The 20,084-nt window shown below is 43.6% G+C and overlaps 1 protein-coding gene across 1 annotated transcript in view; it reads left to right on the top strand.

The window, feature by feature from the left end:
- Positions 1-18,220: 18,220 nt before the first annotated feature.
- The window catches only part of LOC148525112 (cytosolic phospholipase A2 delta-like), a 111,035-nt gene continuing 109,171 nt past the window's right edge, over positions 18,221-20,084 (top strand). Inside the window, exon 1 of the mRNA XM_088471331.1 lies at positions 18,221-18,281. Within this exon, the coding sequence (XP_088327457.1) occupies positions 18,249-18,281 (33 nt within the window). The 5' untranslated portion in view covers positions 18,221-18,248. The remainder of the gene's footprint in view (positions 18,282-20,084) is intronic.

The raw sequence follows: 20,084 nt of genomic DNA, 5'->3' as shown, positions 1-20,084 counted from the left end.
CAAACACAAATCCCAACACCCTAAGAAGTGTGTGGTTGTTTCTGCTAAGTCTGAATTGTATGAACTATTATCCAAAGTACATTTGTTATTTTGCAACTTGGTAATGGTGTCATTTGGAGTGCCATCTTTATTGAACCACCATGGCCCTTCAGGGGTACAAGGAAATTTTGGCAAGATTCTATGGTTCCTATATCCAATAGTACCTAAGTCCTGCCCCACAACATTTATGGACTTATACTCAGTTTGCCCTTCTCATTTTACAGTCATCCTAGTACTTATTCTGACAGCATCCTTTACATCCATACAGAAATCTGGAGGATTGGTCCTTGCTACAATATTCAAATAAGGGAAGTGAAGTAACCCAGCAGCTGATACCTTAGACATATTATCTACATATAGAGTTCCTGTCAGGCCCTAAGTATCCAAGATGACTAGTCCTGAAGATGGAGATCAGGTCTGATTCAGGCCTTATGTATCTCCAATATAGCCCTAGCTGTAGAACAAATTCTGTAGCTGCACAAAGCAAAATTATATACATTCTATTTACTGACACAAAGCAGGGGGAGAAGAAACAAGTCCAAATTGAATAGGTGATATAATTACTAAACTAAAATAAATAAATATACATAGCAAATATATACTGTACTCGTACATCACTGAACATATTATCATATGTTAATTATTATTATTAGTTCTGAATGTGCTGTAATTGGCATCTAATTGGCAGCTGTTTGCCAAGTGTTTTAAAGAACTGGGACAGGCAGAGGGTTCCTACACCTAGAGATTGAAACCCCTTTGTTACCCTCTTACTTCTGAAAATGGTCTCATTAAGGGTTTAAAGGGTCACCTTGACTGGGGAGCTGAGGTTTTAGATCAAATAGAAAATATAATGGAACCGCACTGAGAATATTCTGCTGTTATATAATAAGTAATGTATCTCTTAAGTAAACCTATAAAGGACTTTACATATACACTCACATACACGTGTCATAATATTCCTATTGTAGATCATAAGACCACAGTCTAACAGACCTGTTAATAGGAAAGTCCGTGGTGCTCCCCAGAGTCAGTTTATAGCATATAAACCACAGAAAAAAAGGGACAAAAGGGACTTAGTGGGGGCACACTATAGGTATAGAGATATGGCCAATATCAGCCTTCTAAAAATTTACTTTTATATAGCATAATATTAAAAAGATGAGCAACTGAGAATCATTAGACAAACAAACAAACAGACAATAAGTTAAACATCAATCAAGGGAGATACATTCTCCACTGAGGATTGTAAAGAGCCAGGCGAGATAATACTGCTTTGATATGAATAATTATATGTGCCTTTAGCCACAATATAATATGTCGCCAATTAAATCACAGACTAGGCATGATATCTGAAGTTAGTGCAAAGAAATAATATCAAATAAATCATACATTATGTATGGAATGAGACTAAATAATTAGTTGGAGTATAATACATACCAACAATAGATAAATATCACATATAAAAACTTCAAATACCTGAAACAGCAAAGCACAAAAAACACCAGACTGGACCCCATTAATAAAGATCTATTGCCAAATAAATTAGTAACAAATATTGCTGGTCATTTGCATAGCATAAAGGTACATAGTTGGCAAGTATATTAGGAGCAATCAATCAGTTGTCCCTCATGAATAATAAATGACATGCTGAAGATAGAAAAAAGTCCAGCAATGTATGTGTTGGTGATAAATAAAATAGCTGTCAGGTTAGGTGGCCATTTGCCCTGATGCGCTAGGCAGTGCAGGGGGTATACGCCACTTACCTGGTCAGCGTGCGGTCCTGGATTGTAGTCTGCAGTGCTGTCAATAGTGCCAGTGCATGCCGCTGTGTGTAGTTGGAAATCCGGAGTCATGTGTGCGCATCACATGACCCAGAAGTGTCAGTCTGATGCACGTTTCGGCGATAATAGGCTTGGGACTGTGAGCAAGCCTATTACCGGCAAAACGCGCATCAGACTGACACTTCCTCTTTTTCTGTGGTTTATATGCTTTAGATCAAACGCAGGTTTGTAACACACACACACACTCACACACACAGCCACATACCAGAGCTCTAAATACATTTGATAAGGCAGAGTTCCCATAGAGACTGGGACTTTTCCCTGATAGAGACCTGCTCTCCCCCTGACACCATGACAGACACAGCTTCGACCACAATGTTTCACACATTCATCAAGAAAGCATCCTTTATATAGAGGTAAATAGCTCCACAATCCTGTAATCAGACAGTTACTCCTTAGGCTGTATTATTCCTCACTATACATTACAGACCCTTTGTTTTTGTAGATGCATTGAAGCTGTGCTTTTGCACAAAGTTTTGACTGTCTGGGAGTGTCAGTATTGGGCTCACCCGGAGGTCACAACTCACCACACACTCTCTGCTCTACTATTTTCTGTGTCAGATCAGCAGTGCAGACATAGGGAGAAGACAGAAGGGCTTGACATGGCCACCTATGTTTCTGGGAGAATAGCACTGCCTTGACCCATAGCCTCACTATCTGGAAGCTGATGACCACTGCACAGCTGCAGATCCCTGATCGAATATGGTGCACATTCCTCTTCTTCATGGGACAGCACAATATCCTGCCCACTCTGGCCTGTAGCCAGACCTAAAATGTAGTTAGTAGAGCCACTAGAATGCGTTGTTATAAAAAAATTTGTTTTCATGTGAGCACTGCTTTACATAGACATGTTTCTTTAAAAACTAAGAATGTACCCAGTATGCAAAGTTTTTGTGTTATGTGGAGAATTTACTCCCCATGTTCCCATACCTGCCAACATTACTGTGTATGTTTCTTCATAGACAATCATCGTACAACACTAAAAACATAAATTCATTATTAGTATTGTAATGACAATAGTTATAAAGACAAAAGCAGAGATGCCCATGACCACTAGGGAGTTTGGGCACCCACACGGTTCCTTCTAAGGTCATCATTCTTACAGGTTTGGACTGATGTTTAACAAGATGTCTTCTGCTTGGACCACTGCTTTCAGAGGAATTAGTCTTATACAGTGTGTATTCAGGGTGACATATCCTTAACTTTCATAGCCATAGAAGTTGTCAGCAGTACCTGATAGGATCACTTCCCATCAATCTGTTAAAGAACCAGGACATAAGATTAATCTTATCATGGTTAAAGCTTCCGCTTTCAATGGAGTGCCATGCAAGATGTAGCTTCAGTTGTGTGCCATTGACAGTGACTTGTAATTCATTTAAATAATTAATAATTTATATCAAGTATTTTACAGTCACATCCTGAGTAAAAGACAAGTCTGTTGAAGGGCTCAGCATCAAATTATGGAGTTTTCCAAACAGCCTTTCATTATAGGAAATGCTAACAATGAGCCAGCATGTTGGGTACTTTTAGACAGCTAGTTCATAATAATTCCATTATATCTCTTGACCTTGCCACTGTATTGTGGATAGTAGGTAGTGTGCAACAGCTGCTTAATACCTAAGAGGTTACACATTTTCTTAAATACATGTCGCGTAAAATGTGTACCTCGGTCATAGGAAAATACCTGAAGTATTCCATATCTGCACACAAATTCTTGTGTCAATTTCTTAGCTGTTATACTAGCTGTTTTTGAGGTGGTGGGGTTTGCCTTCACCCGTCCAGAGTACAAGTACATGCAAACCAGCACATATTGCAGCATTCTTACCTTTTTGGAAGGTGGATGTAGTCAATTTGTATCACCTAGTAGGATCTCTCAGTACAGTAGATTAGATACGGGATAGTACAGTTTGCACAGGTCTACCAACATTATTATTTAAGCAAATTAGACAGCTTCACAATATTTTGCAGCAAAAGTAAAGAACCCGGGTTCATGCCAGTACGTCTTAATCAGACTTACTATGTTTATCTTACCCACACATGTCAATCCAATTTGGGTGCCACTGGTTTCCCTCCTGTGCTGTGCCGCTGTCCTGGATCATCAGTGACATGTGCCCCATTCTACCATCAGGAGACCTTCTGTTGGGAACAAGCTGATTGCACAGAAATTAAAGTCTGTTCATTAGATATAACAACACATTCAGTGATACAATTGAGTCAAAACCCTTCTCAGCCACTGCCTTTTTAGTGGCATCCGCCCTAAAATTTCCTTTTGACACTTGGTCTTGTCCTGTTGTGTGTGCTTGAAATGTGATCATTGCTGTTTCTGCTATTTGTTTGGGCAGTAACAGAGCTGCACAAAGTGTCTTCACTGCTTCTGCATGTGCAATGGGGGTACCATTGGATGTTAGGAAGTCTCTGAGTTTCTGTAGGGCCCCAAATTGTGTACAACCCCAAAAGCATACCAAGAGTCAGTATAAAGGTCTATAGTGCTCTCATTAGCAAGTTTACAAGCTTCTGTTAATGGTGTTAATTATACTATGTGTGCAGAGGGCCTGATTCAGAGATGACCGCAATGGCGATTACATATGCAGATGAAGCGATTGTTTATTATTGCACATGTATATAAGTCGTGCGCATATGCTGCAATCGCATTGCGATTATGGACGGACATCGGAATACATTGCACAGTGATTGATAGATATTCAGCGTTTGAGGTGGTGACGGGGGTGTGGTCAGAAAAATGCAGACATGCCTGTCCATTTAAATGCTGTTACATGGGCATGCATAAATTAGCCACTGCAAGTGCATATGCAGCATGAGAGCTCTCTCTACGTGAGAGGAGAGCTGCCAAGTCTGTGCCTGGTCAGACCGGCCGCAAGGGCAAGATGCGGTGTCGATGGTACCGTATGCGTTGGTGCACGCAGGTAAGGAGGTAGCAGTGGGCATCTTTATGCTCAGGTGATCTTTGCAGAGGTTAGCATATTTTTGCAGTGCATTGCATATGAAAACGCAGCTGCAATCTAAATAGCGTCCATCTCTGAATCAGGCCCAGAGTGTGTTGGGTGAAGTGCTTCTGTTTTTAACACTTTATGGCCCTCTGTATCAAGCAGTGAAAAGCTTGGAGAAGTGGAACAGTGGAGAAGTTGCCCATAGCAACCAATGAGCTTTGAAGTAGCATTTATCAAGTACAATCTATAAAATAATAGGATGGAGCTTTTTGGTTGCTATGGGCAACTTCTCCACTGGTCCACTTCACCACGCTTTTCATTGCTTGATACATAAACCCCTATGCTTTTTAACCACTGCATATCCTGATGTAAGGCCGCCTCTTCTGTGCACTTGTTGCAACTACCATCTATGTATAGTGTGTGGTCTGCATTAGAGATGGGAATTCCAGTAAGATCAGGTCATAGAGAAAAATTTAGTTCAACTATTTTTAAACAATTGAACAATTGTGTGATGTATTTTATGTTAACCCTTCTCCTTCTTAACCCACATTTTTTTTATGTATGGGGGACATAAGAGAAAGGTTGGGTTCCTAAGGTTTTTTTTCCACCAGCAAAAGCGACTGCACAAACATACTGATAGAAACCTAGTTATGAGATCTACTAACTATGACTAATAAGGAATCCACTGCCTGCAGTATTCTGCCATGTCTAGAAAGACACAGCCTTGCTTATTATTGATTGGTAATGTAATTTGTAGCACTGCCTATACAGTATGCTCTCCATTGTTAGATGGAGGTAGTCTTGGGATTGGAAGTGTCCTATGTATGTAACCCTTGAAAAGCATGGCTGGTGCTTGTCTCTGGAGGCTTTATGCCCAATAGGGTAAACAATTCCATATCCTGAAAATAAAGCAGAAGATCAGTGACATACTGTAGAAGGTTAGAACCATGTGAATGACCAAAATTGGTTAAATTATCACTTAAAGCCTGACTATAAATGGATGGACTATCAGTGAAACTCTGCAGCAATCTGGTCCAAGTGTATTTAACACCTTTGTAGGTAAAAGCAAAAGGTATTGATGGGCGTGTTACCTGGGCTGGCCATCCTTTTGACCACCCCCTGTGACAGTTACTCTTGAAGCACCAGGAAGATGCCAAGTACTGCTTCTGGTTTTAGGGGTATTGTGCCAGTTTTGGAGGTTGTTTGTGAGGCTTAAGGGAAATACATACAGGAAAGAATGTGGACATTTTTACTCACCTCTGTAGGAGAGGTTGCCCATAGGTGGGAGGAACCTTATCTATCATTGCAAGCACTTCAGGGTCTGGAAGGGAAGGCTAGTCCTGTAATAATGAAAGAATGGGAACTGGTGGGTTCAACAGATCCTGCACTATCTGCTCATTTTGCTCAGGCACCTGTAAATACACTCCATCTGGAACACAAAACAGTGTACAATTTAGCTTACACAATAAATCCCTTCCTAAGAGACTGATGAGTGCATCTGCAGCCACAAAAAATGGTTAGCTGTTAATGGACCAAATGTAACTTGTGCAAGTTTTTTGTAAAATAAGAGTTGTATTCACTACACCCACTACCTGTACTGTCTTGCCCGATAAAGGGAGTGATGAGATTCCTGCTATCAGTGATCTTGTAAATCCTGTATCTACTAGAAAGGGGTAGCTCCTCCCATCAATGTTAATTTGGACAGTTGGCTCAGAATCAGGGCAAGGGAGGAGGGAGCACAAGAGAGCTGCCTGTCCTTATCATTGTGTTACATCCTCCTCTGATTTGATGTCATAGAGAGGAGGAGGAGGATATGAATCAGGGTTTCCTGCAATTCCGAGGAAAATGTCTTTTTCCCTGACAGTTGAAACAAACAACCTCTGACATTGTGTTCCTGCCTCTCGACGAGCCACTCCCTATTAGGGCTTTGTTCCCATTGGATGCGGCAGCCATTTTACAAGTGACTTCAGCCACCCTAAGCTGTATTTGCATTTGTTTGGTAGAAGTGTTTTTGTCTCCACATTAGCTTTACAATTTTGTGCAATTTCAACAAGTGCCTTTAAATCTAACTCCTGCCATGCAGGCGTTGAAATGATGAAACTTTTTTAATGGGCAGGCTCAATCCTTCCACAAACTCTGTAACCTTGAGAGGTAGCATTTCAGACATGTCACATGTGAGTGGAATACCACTGCATGGTTTAATTAAATTCATAAAATAGGAGTAATACTCATTAATAGTTCCATTAGGATACTTGTTTTATGTCATTATTGTAACTCAATCCACTTTTAGTGCAAATAGATTTTTTATTAGTTTATAATAAACAATTTGACAAAAACAATTTTATTTTGGCTGTATATATTACAATCTACAGACACATGGAAAATAGAGACATCTAAATATATATAAAGAAAAAAATTACAAAGTCACACAAAATAGTCTCAAAATAAATCAAAACAAAACCAGAGCAAAAAGAAAAAGAAAGAAAAAAAAAATGGAGGGAGGGGGGTGGGGGAATAAAGAAAAAAGGAGAAAGGAAGAAAGGAAGCTGCTCTGAATCCCACAGAAAATAAAAGAGAAAGAGTGAAATCCGCCAAGTACAAGAGAACCAAGTCAGTGCCTAAACCAAGTGGCCGAGGACCCAGAAGGGTCTACATACCGTAAAGAGGTATTAGCAAGGGTAAGATGCGATAATATCCCCATAGGTCCCTGAGTCCTTGAAATCCATCCAGTGGAATCAAGTATCCCTGAAAACTGCATAGTTCCCCTCAGCAGAAGATGAAATATCTTCCATGTCCATGTAGAAGTCAATTTTAGTAATCCAGTCCCTAACTGTTGGACGAGAGGAGGAGCGCCACCTTACCGGTATGACTGACTTTGCAGCGTTGTTTAGGTGACACAACAGGGATTTTTTATATCTCGAGGTAGGGGAGGGGGACAGGTGGAATAACAAAAACAACGGGTCAGAATGAACCGGTTCTCCTATAATAATAGCGGAAAGTCTTTGAACCTCTGACCAAAATGGGTGAAGGGTGCATTGCCACCATATGTGAAACGGGTTGCCAGGGGTGTTGGAGCACCACCAGCAAATGTTGGGCACACCAGTCCCCATCTTGGAAAGAGTATCTGGACACCTATACCAACGGGTTATTAACTTGTACTGGGTCTCCCGAACACCAACACTAGGCGAGCAAACATGTGCAAAATTATATATTTTAGCCCAGTTGGCCTCCCCCACTTCCCTACCCAACTACACATCCCAAGTTCTAGTGAAATGTGGAAGAAGGAGACTCGCATCTTCTGAAGGAAAATTATATATCAGCAAAATAGTATGAGAGGGAGCAAAGGGACCAGCACATAGCAGTTCAAAAGGCATTAGAGTGGCATGAGGGGTGTTGGAGGAGCCAAGAGAGTGGAGAAAGTGGTGCACGTGAAGGTATCACCTGTATTCTCCCTGAAGTAGGTTCCATTTGCTCTGCATATCAGCAAATTACGTAATTTTGCCCTAATTCACCAGCTGGCCAATTCGAAAGAGGTCCACTCTAACCAGCAACGAAAAGCGTTAAGGTCCAACCCAGGTAGAAAATGAACATTCGATAGAAAAGACAAGTACGAGGAAGTCATAGGCGAGATAGAGGGACTCTTTCGAAGAGACCTCCAACAAGATAGCGCAGGGCCAATGGTAGGATGGGAAGAGCTGGCGGGGAAGGGAGCCATGGAACTATGGAAATGGGGATATTTAAAGCCAGATTTTCTATCTGAACCCATTGCTTCGGAGTATCAGTTCTAGACCATTCCAAAATTCTAGTCAGGAAGCATGCGTGGTAGTACCACTGAATATTGGGAAGCCGGAGACCACCTCAATTCGTTGTCCTGTATAACAGATCTAGTTTTAGATGGGGTCTCCCCCCTCCCCACTCGAAATCAATAATAAGGGCCTGAATATCCATAAACCATCGCTGGGTATCCTAATAGGTAAAGTTTGCAGAAGATACAGAATCTTTGGAAGATAATTAATTTTTAAAATGCCTAACCTCCCGAACCATGAAAAAGGTCTAGCTCTCCAAGATTGCAAAGCTGAATGTAGTCTTGTTAAAAGGGGAGTGAAATTAGTATCAAACAAATGGCCAGAGTCTCTAGTATTGACAACTCTGAGAAATTTCAATTGAGAAGCATGCCAGGCACAGGGAAAAGCAGATTTAAGTTCTGCCATCATTTGAGGTGGGGCAGTAATATTTAGGGCAACTGATTTGGTATAGTTAACCTTAAAGTTAGAAAAGTCACCAAATAACCTAAATTCTTCTAGGATATGGGTAGGGAAGTAATCGGGGAAGTGATAGTGGCCAATAAAACATCGTCGAAAAGGGCCAATTTATAGTCTTAGGCCCTCATTCAGAGCCGCACGCTCTGAGCAGAGCGCACGCTCTGAATGAGGGCCGGCCTCCATGAAAATGGAGCGTCCTCCTGGACGCTCGTATAGCTGTGGGTCACCACCCACAGGCTATACGAGCGTGCATTTTGATGGCCGCGATGGTCGTGACCATCGCGACCATCGAAACTGCGAGCCGGAGCCTGCGGTTGAGGTTTTCAACCGCAAGCTCCGGAGTGATTTTGGCTCTATCAGAGCCAAAATCACTCCCACTGACATCACTAGTGATGTCAGTGGGCCGGCTTCTGACGGGAGGCGTTCCCGTGGGAACGCCCCCATCAGGGAGGCATGCCCCCGGCACGCCTACCAAAGGGGGCGTGCTGTCAATCAACATCGACAGCATGCCCCCTTTGATCAGACACAACGAGCGAAGGACTTTCCTTCGCTCGTCGCGTCTGGCGCATGCGCACGACGGAGCTCCCTCCGTCGTGCGCATGCTCAGTCCAGAACATCGACCCACTTGCGAGCGGACAGCCGCTCGCGAGTGGGTCTGAATCAGGCCCTTAATCCTGTAGGACAAAACCAGAAATATTGGGGTGTAGTCTAATAGACTGTGCCAAGGCTTCCATACAGAGGATAAAGATCAGGGGTGAAAGCGGACAGCCCTGTCTAGTACCGTTGCTAATAACAAAGGATCCAGAAAGGGAACCATTCACTCTAATCCTGGCTGATGGGAAATGGTAAAGGGAAAGGAAACGTTGAAAAAAGACAGGACCCAGTCCCATATGTCCCAGCACACCAGCCATGAAACCCCAGTCAATGCGATCAAACGCCTTCTCGGCATCAGTGGACAATAAAATCACTGGGGCCTTCAATGTGGGGAATGAATTAGGGCTAGGATCTTAAAAGTGTTGTCCTGAGCCTCGCGACCTGAAAAAAAATCCAACCTGATCGATATGTATAATAGACGGCAGGAAAACTTCCCAATCCACTTTTAGAGGAAACAAGTGTTGTATCCCTTGTGTAAATGCTGCCCACACTCATGGGCATAACTACCATAGGTGCAAGGGGCGCAGCTGCTATGGGGCCCAGAGCTGAAAGGGGCCTATCTTCCTTGTCAGAAATACACGTGTTGAATAAAATTTTCACCACTGGATGGTACATACAGGCCCATACAAACTTTTGCTATGGGGCCTTTAAATACCTAGTTACACCCCTGCCAACACCCCATCCAAATCCTTTCTGGTATTAATATCTTGGAATCATGTGACCATTTTAACTGCCTTAACACTGCCTCTGCACCCCCTTCTGTGAAAACAGAAGTTATGAGTTGTAAATCGACATGATCAGACTTATGAATATGATATAGTCTATCTAAGTATGCAATATAACCAAGGGGGTCTGTTGTGTATGAAGGGCGCTCCTACGTGAGGGGGTTATTATCCTCAGTATGAAACATATCCTGGAACATTCTTCTCACTGTTTGGGCAGCCTTGGTGAATAGAACTTAGGAGGTCTATGATTTATTTTAGAACAATCAGGCAAAACTATACTGCGTATATCTGGCAGCATCATAAGAGTGCTGAAGGTCCCTCTGTCTCTTAACAAGGGTGTGTGTGGGTACACCTGGGGCATATGAGGCAAGTTATCCTGCCAATCAGGGCTTAAAAGTAAGGCAGGAGAATGGGTCTGTGCATAAATGCTGCTCTTCCTCTATTTTCAATGCTTGCCCCACCGACTCCTTTTCAGCTTCCTCTGCCGGTGGGATAAAAGCTGGGAGCCTGACACTACTCTGAGATCAGCCAATGTAGGAAACCATTTGTGATTGGCTGGTGGCTAAAAATCCTGCAGATTCCCTGCTTTTGGCATCTAGGGTCTGGCAGCGCTATTGTTTTTTTCTGCCTTGGACAGAACAAGATAGAAGAAAATATATTTGGCTATCGAATTACATAGGTCCAAGAAGAATGAAATAAGATTTTTTTTTTCCAATGGATTATGGCAGATCTACAAAAAAAAAAGATTCAATGGTTTTATATTTAGTAAAATATTCAACAAGTGTTTTTAGAATGTTTTAGTCATATAAGCTTTATTTGAATATTGTGTTTGTTTGTTTATTTTAGTTTATAGTTATGGTAAAATTGGAAGTGGTCTTAGTGACTCTGTTCCATTGTACTGAAACCAGTAAGGTAGCAAAACATATAATATAACATATCATCACTGTTGTGGGTAATATTTTATATGCTTTGTGTTTCTTGAAACCTGTTTTTTTTGGGGGGGGAGGGGGATTAGAATTAGAACGTTGCATTGACTTTAAAGCTTTACAAAAATTTTAAAAATATTAGAATCTTACAGATGTTTTTCCTTTTCTAAATCATGCATATTAACTCCACTGTTTACAGAATTTAAATATATAACTGACACAAAGTATTAGATTACTAATTATGCAATTTGTAATTAATGCTATAATATGCTAAGTCATATAACTACACTATAATTATTATTATTGGAATATTCATGCAATTAATACAAGGCTGGTACAACATACAAGTATCATAATGCTTTATAATAATAATAATAATAATAATAATAATAATAATAATATCATAATACTGAAATAAAACAGATTCAAAACATTTATTTAAGTTTTATATAATTTTATTATTATTTTTTTTTCAGTTTTGTCTTTAAATATAAGGCACTTTCCTTTATTCAGAGTTGCAAAAATAAAATATCAAGTTAATCTCATTGTTTTACATTTTATTGATTTGGGATTAGGGTTGTTTGGACACACTATGATGCTGATTTACTAAGCAATTTACGATACTCTTCCTCCAGGCTTAGAAAAAATAAATATTAATGTCCTTGTCAAACATAAACAACTGTATAATCTACAAACCTGCAATGTTCTTTAAGAAGCTGATGCAGAGTGGATTGAAAAGATCTGTCTGAAAATAGGTGTATATGCTGTTCAAGTGTATATGTATTACCCACAATTCTGTTGACACACCCTGAGCGAGTGACCCGTTACTTCCCAGTTTTATTACATTGGTCAAAGTGCCCATAGGAATGGTATCTGTCACAGAAATTCAACTACAGAGGGGTGGGCAACCTTTTTTCTGCCGAGGGCCATTTTGATATATTTACCATTATTTGCGGGCCTGGTTCAGGCCACGTTCCCTCTGCGTGATTGCAGCAATGCCCAGAGCATCCTGAGGATGCTCCGGGGAGCTGTAAGGGCAGTGGTGTGACCGTCTGAAGCATCCTAAAGACACTCCAGGCGGCACTGCTGCATACATTCTGGCTGCAGGGTGCCATTCTAGGCCAGATGAGGCTAGCAGAAAAAAGCTCAGAGGGCCAGAACAAATTATTCCGGGGGCCTTATACGGCCCCCAGGCAGGAGGTTCCCCATCCCTGAACTGGAGGATGCAAATTGTGTCCCATTATGAGTATAGAAACAAGACTCAATATCTTGCATATGAGAGTCGTCAGAGACTTTGAGGCCTTGATGCTGGGCAAAAACTATGAGCCCTCCCACAAGGCAGGGGACAACCCTGTAAAGCATCTTCTTTACTTCTTTATTTTAATTATTAAGCCCACCCTCAAAATTCAATAAGTTCTACCTTTCAGTATACAATACCTAAACCGGGTTTAGCAGGAAACACCTTGTTCTTCTAGACTGATCCCATCAGTTAGTATAAACATTTGCACCAGACACTAGGCACACTTACAACATGTGCAGTCTTTATGTCCTAATTGAACACTTTTTGAAGATTCACACTGCACAGTGGACCACCAGGAAACTAACTCTGTAGTACACAAGGCCAGTGAGATTGGGATCTGTCATGCACTAGCCCAGCAGGAATGGGCTCTATTGTATGGGCTACATAGAAATGGTGTCTATTGCACACTTGGCCTTCAGAGAATGAGTGTGTGTGCATTGAGCCACTAGATATTGTCTGCTGATCCATGAGGAAATGACCTTTATTGTACGCTAGCCAGCTAGGAAATAGGGTTTATTGTGTATGATTTCACTGGGATATAAAGCGTATTGTGCACTTTGCCAACATGTGGTGGACACACTGGGCTATTACACACTGGACACACTGGGCTATTTGTACGATAGGCCACCATATGCTCGACCACTAGGGAATAGGGTCTTTGGGCCTACAAGAAATGGGCTTTATCTTGTATACTGGGTCACCAGTGATTGATATCGGTATTCTACATTGAGCCACCAGGGAATAGGATCTGTATTTTATACTGAACTATCAGGAAATGTCTGTGCAATGTGTGATGGGCCACCATTAATGAGATCTATGTTATATTTTAGCTATCAGGCAATGGACTTTGTAATGTACCCTTGCCAACAAGCAATATGCTCCGTATTGTATACTAGAAACAATGCAAAATGCTCTTGATTAAATACTATGCGATTCACGCTCTATTATACACTAACCACCAGAATATGGAGATGGGCTCTGGGTTCCTGTACTGGCTATCACGTTATTGGGCGAATTGTATTATGTAAGATGAGAATTTGCAGTGTATTTTAATGGACCTTCACCAAGAAACAATGGAAGGATGGTCTACGCTGTTAGGAGTCTGCCAGTTGCTTCTCTCTAGCTGCTCCCTGAAGTGACAACAGAAGTGAGGTTCAGAATCAGCTGGCAAGAGCTTAGTCATGGAATCTGCGGTCAGGGTCACAGGCAAAGTAGCAACAAGATAAGACAAGCCAAGGTCTGGAGCACAGGTGTCACAACTCACGGAAGGGTTAATGGATGTTGGCTCGTGCTTGAGATTGGCTAAGATCCAGAACAGAGGCGCGCAGTCTAACGTGCCGGAGGTATTCACCAGGGACCCCCGCAAGGAGTTATGGACTTAGCTGCACCCAATACGCAGGTTGTGGCCCTCTGCCCAGGTTCCCTCGCACAGGTGCTGGCATGCTTGGGAGTGCTGCTGGAAGTACGAAAGAAGCGTAGTCGGCAAGCTGGTCCAGAACCAACCGGATAGCAAAATACCAGGAAGAAGACAGTATCAGGTTACGTGGATACCGAAGTCGAACCAGGAATCACTAAACGCAGTACCAGAGGATCAAATGGAAATAGGTCACAAGGAATAGCCGAGGTCAGGAACAGGTAGTCAATAGCCCAAAATCAAGGTACACTGGAGCAAGGTATGAGCCTATACTCTAGAACTCCCAAGCATGCCAGCACCTGTGCGAGGGAACCTGGGCAGAGGGCCACAACCTGCGTATTGGGTGCAGCTAAGTCCATATTTACAAAAAATAAATAAATAACGTCAGTTCAGGGGCGACACATTAGGTCTGACCGATGGACAGATAATGTGGCTGGCGAAAGTAAAAGTGCCCCCGATATTCTCACATGCTGCTTTTTACACCCTATGTGTAAAAAAACAAAAAATAAAATTAAAAAATTAAACACACATATACAATTTTAATTGAATATATTACTCCCCAAAACCCATGTTCACTTCTTTATTAAACATATATCCCCTTGTAGTTCAAATGGGAAGTAATATGTTACTTTATCTTCTGTCTATATAATTGTAGTTGATATAAAAAAAAATATGAAGCAGAAAATTAAACTAGATCATAATGACTATAAACTGGAATAGTAAGGACCCTGTATCACCGCCAGTCATTGTAAAGGGGTGCGCAGAGTAATCCCGTTTTGAATATTTATGTCTCTCATTCATAAGATGCGGCTGGGTCAGTTTTCACAGAGATTTTTTGTGTTTTATTTTACTATGATTCAGAATGATTTTTTGGCCTGATGAATAGTTGAACGCAATTTGGCCATAACTGCTCCCGCGTTGCCTGCACTGGGAAGAGCGCCTATGTTCTCCTGTATCCAGAGTTACATGCATCTGTGGAAGTCACATGGTTTAATTTCATCATCAGTGGACGCTATACCACATGCAAAAGATGCACCTGGAAACAGGGGTAATTGCGGGTATGCACAACTCTGCATGGTCCACAATTCTGTTGATATGCCCTTTCTGAACATTGCCTACGTGAGGATGCCCAGCTATCAACCAGTTACAACCCCTTCAGCTGTAAATATAGATGCAACTGAGATGCGTATAACTCTGCATTGCCTGTACTTGTGTACGCTCAGCTCCCCAGCCTGCGCAGTGATAAAACACATAAGATATGTCCGCAAAAGTAAAAAAAACATTGAGAGGAATACAAGGAGTTTTTTTTTAGTTTATTTTGCAATGGATTCGGAGCCGGACGCTCTGACAGAGCACTCGCTCTGAATCAGGGCCGTACCTCTGAATTTAAGAGCAGCCTCCTGGCCACTCGCATAGCTGTGGGTGACCACCCACAGCTATAGTGAGCGGCCAAAATGATGGTCGCGATGGTCAAGACCATCGCACCCATCGGGCTTGCCACGATACCCTTGCGGTAGGGTCTCGTTGCCGCAAGCCCTGGAGTGCTTTTGGCTCTATCAGAGCCAAAAGCACTCCCACTGACATCACTTGTGATGTCAGTGGGGCCGGCCCCAGACGGTAGGCGTTCCCATGCGAACGCCTCCGTCTGGGTAGCCACGCCCACCAAAGGGGGCGTGCTGTCACTCACCATTTCCAGCACGCCTCCTTTGGTGCGAGACCCATAATTCGTGTATCGCGCATGCGCACAACGGAGCCGCCTCCGTCGAGCGCATGCGCACTTGGCCAACATCGACAGCGCTCGCGAGCGGGTCTGAATTAGGCCCTCTGTTTGTTATCTTAGGGACCACAAGGACTGGAGTCCAATATTGTCACTTAGCTCGGTCTCCACATTATTTTACACAGTGTAAAGGACAAAACCTGGACTTCGCCATGCTCTGAGCTGTGCAGATTTCCTTCCCTTTTCTTACAAGGCAGGGAGCAAAGGCAAACTTAGGGGGGATGGGGGAGGGGGCATTTGCCTGGAAACCCCCCTCCCCAGCCCACAAATGAAATAATTATCACCACCTGTGGATTTTTTAACATGTGTCAGCCAGTAATAAATACACCTGTGCACCAACTAGGAGATCTGGAAAACATGCACTGTTAGGGGTGCACTGCTATAGACCATCAATAGGGTTAATTACTAATACTGTATAATAACACACTATCCATTGCATAAGGAGACCAATATGTACATATAGGTGAAATGGTGCCCACATCTGAAACAAAATCATTCAGTTCAGGCAGGATGGCCCTACTGCCGCATTTAGGGGCCTATTCATGATGTTATTATCGGGGTCCGAATGGACCCCGATAATTAACATTCTAATTCGCCGCGGCCACCGGAGCGCGGTGGCAGCTGATGTGAAATCAGCTGCTCCCGTGAGCGGCTTCACCGCTCCTTTTCGGAGCAATGAATCTTTTCACTGCTCCTCTCGGAGCAGTAACGGCGGTGCGCATGGGCGACCTACAGGTCACGCATGCGCAAAAGAGCGCCGACGTCCGGTGTAAGGAGCCGGACAGGGGCGGAGGTATCCTGGACCTACTTCCCATAGGGAAGAGCGGGTTGCGAACCCCAAGCGGGGGTATTCGCCATCTGAAGATGGCGAATGCCCCCGCAGTCAAGCTCCGAAAATATAATATTTTCGGAGCTTGATGAATTATGTCCCCATACTAGTGTATGGGGACAGCGGGCCATTCAGCAAACAGAAGGTAAGTAGGAGATATCTGTGATATCTCCTGCTTCACCTTCTTAATGAATGGCCTGAATACTTAATTTTCACAATTGCAGGTGAAAATGTGCTTTTTCACCTGCTTTTGTGACAATTAAGTGATGATGAATAGGCCCTAAATGGCTTACTGTGATCGCTGGTCCTGTATATGCTGGAATGTATGACGCATATTGTATGACGCATATTAAAGCTGGGTAGGTGCTAAGTATGCCCTCTTCGTGGACTATCCACACTCGCTCTAAAATAATGCATTTGGAAACCCATCTCTAGAAATTCTGCGTTTGCCACTGGAAAGGGCTATACATACCATAGAGCAACCTCTCCGCCCTTTTATCTCATTACAATCATTTCACTCCTCAAGCTTAATGGGTCTATTCATCATTGCATATTTGCGGCTTAATCCCCGAAAACACCCACCTTTGAGGGTTAACTGCAAATATAAATCTTCCCCCAGATGTATGAAGGTGAGACCGCAGCAGGTACCTCCGATACCTGCTGCGATCCCTTCATTCCCACTGGCAGCCGCATCCCCCATAGATTTCTAAAGAGGAATGCGATGCTGCCATATTTACTAATTTCCGGAATGCTTCGCAGCTACCACCATCTGAAGATATCGGTAGCCCATTGTAGCCTATGGACTACACATCAAGGATTCAGCCGACAGAGGGTACCCCTGGAACCCTCCCTGGAAATGGGTGCTGTGCATGTGCGGTCAGCGGGACCTCGAATACTCAGCTGCCCCGGCAGCACTGGGAGCACATCGCAGGGACGGGCTACTTTCGGAACCCCTGTCCCTGCGTGTGCTCTATGATACATCCAGCTGATCTAATCGCATTCTGCAATGCGATCATGTGTGCTAATATTGCACCCAGATCGCATTGCAAATATGATTACTAAAAAATGGGCCCCTAAATATTGTTTCTACCCTGCTAAATAGGGTGCACTGGTGACTGTACTGTACTTCAGAGGGAATAGCTTCACTCTGCCTGGGCATAAGTCCATGGTGACACTAGTCGTGTCCACCACTCTCCACACACTTGCCGCTTGGACATCCCCTCCGGCCCAATGTAACTTGTACACCCATACGTGTCCTTCACCCTTCTTACACAGGTTACCTGAGCACAATGCAGGCTCTGCTATCCCTTCCTCATGTTAAGTCACACATTTGGAATGGTCTGGGTGTCACCCGCATAAGGAAGATGGGACTAAGCAAAACAATTATATTGATGGGAGGGACACTTAATATGACTATGATGAAGTAATTGTGTAATATGACATTCAGTACAGGCACAGGCAGTCTGAGACAAGACACTGAGAACTGCTGTGCTCACTAACACCTGCTTCATATGGGAGCTGGACCACAATAGGATGAATACACTATCGCCTTCAACATTCTATAAGGTAAGCAGCAGGGGGGCATTAGGTACATATATATACTTTTCTGAATTGCTGCTGTCACTGCTAATGCTGGCCATACACGCTACAATTATCGTAGCGTGTGGGGGGGCGACCAAGGGTTAAATATTGCTCGGTCGGGCATGCTGGATTGTCCAGCGTGCCTGTCCGATGCGATATTTACCCTGTAAACTGTCGACCGCATCGGGCAGTGTATGCCCAGCGCGACCGACAGACAGACATTTCCTGTGTTCCTTCCTATGGAAGGAACAGGGAAATGTCTCCTCCCCCGGGGGCGGAGCGCGAATGTCAGGCTATACACTGTGCGATTTCTCTCACAGTGTATGCCGGCAACATCTGCGGCTGGCAGGCTACCAGATAAAATGTCTGTCGGTCTGACAGACATTTATCTGGCTGTGTATGCCCAGCATAAGTAAAACTGATTAACAAAAATAACATTAGAGAAAACTAAAAATAGCCACCTACAGTATGTATTAGACCTATTAGACAACAATACCTCCTACATACTGTATGTTGTCACAGAGTGTAGTGACAGGGTACTACAGCTTAGCATACAGTGGGCTTTATTCATCAATGAGTGTTATCAATTCACAATTAATTGAGTGATAAAGCTTGTTACGTATGATAAATGGTGCTCCAGCCAATCAGCTCTCAATTGTCATTTTTATAACAGAAGATAGTTAGGAGTAGAGATGAGCGGTCTGGATTCTGTGGAATCCAGACCGCTGCGAACATGGGGGATCCGAGTCCACCCGAACGCAAGATGGGGTGTTCCCGCCGACTCGGATCCCCCGGCCAGTCCTAACGTCATGTGAATGACGTCGGATTCTCGCAAGACTTTTTTTCTATACAAGGAGCAGAGTCCCGTTCACGACGCCTTGTATAGAAAAAACACAGAAGGAAGTACTCGCACGCTGCGCACCGCTCTGCTGATAGGCTAAGGGGGCACGCTGCACTATACTCTGCTGATGGCTATGTATAAGGGTACTGACAGCACGCTCTGCTATACTCTGCTGATGATTATGTATAGGGGCACTGACAGCACGCTGCACTATACTCTGCTGATGGCTATGTATAGGGGCACTGACAGCACGCTGCGCTATACTCTGCTGACGGTTATGTATAAGGGCACTGACAGCACGCTCTGCTATACTCTGCTGATGATTAAGTATAGAGGCACTGACAGCACGCTGCGCTATACTCTGCTGAAGGCTATGTATAGGGGCACGGTGACAGCATGCTGCGCTATACTCTGCTGATGGCTATGTATAGGGGCACTGTGACAGCACGCTGCACTATACTCTGCTGATGGTGGCTATGTATAGGGGCACTGACAGCACGCTGCGCTATTCTATGCTGATGGTGGCTATGTATAGGGGCACTGACAGCACGCTGCGCTATTCTATGCTGATGGTGGCTATGTATAGGGGCACTGTGACAGCACGCTGCACTATACTCTGCTGATGGAGTGTATGTATAGGGGCACTGACAGCACGCTGCACTATACTTTGCTGATGGTGACTATGTATAGGGGCACTGACAGCACGCTGCACTATACTCTGCTGATGGTGGCTATGTATAGGGGCACTGTGACAGCACGCTGCGCTATACTTTGCTGATGGCTATGTATAGAGGTACTGACAGAACGCTGCACTATACTCTGCTGATGGTGACTATGTATAGGCAGGGGCGCCGAGAGGGGGGGGGAGCGGGTACAGATTACCCGGGTCCGGGCTTCCTGTGGGGCCCGGCGGGGCCCGGGTCCGGCGTCGCTCCCCCCCTCACAGC

This window comes from Taudactylus pleione, unplaced genomic scaffold (genome assembly GCF_031769625.1).
Source record: "Taudactylus pleione unplaced genomic scaffold, aTauple2 ptg000113l, whole genome shotgun sequence".
Classification (NCBI taxonomy): Eukaryota; Metazoa; Chordata; class Amphibia; order Anura; family Myobatrachidae; genus Taudactylus; species Taudactylus pleione.
This window is presented reverse-complemented; position numbering and strand designations above follow the sequence as displayed.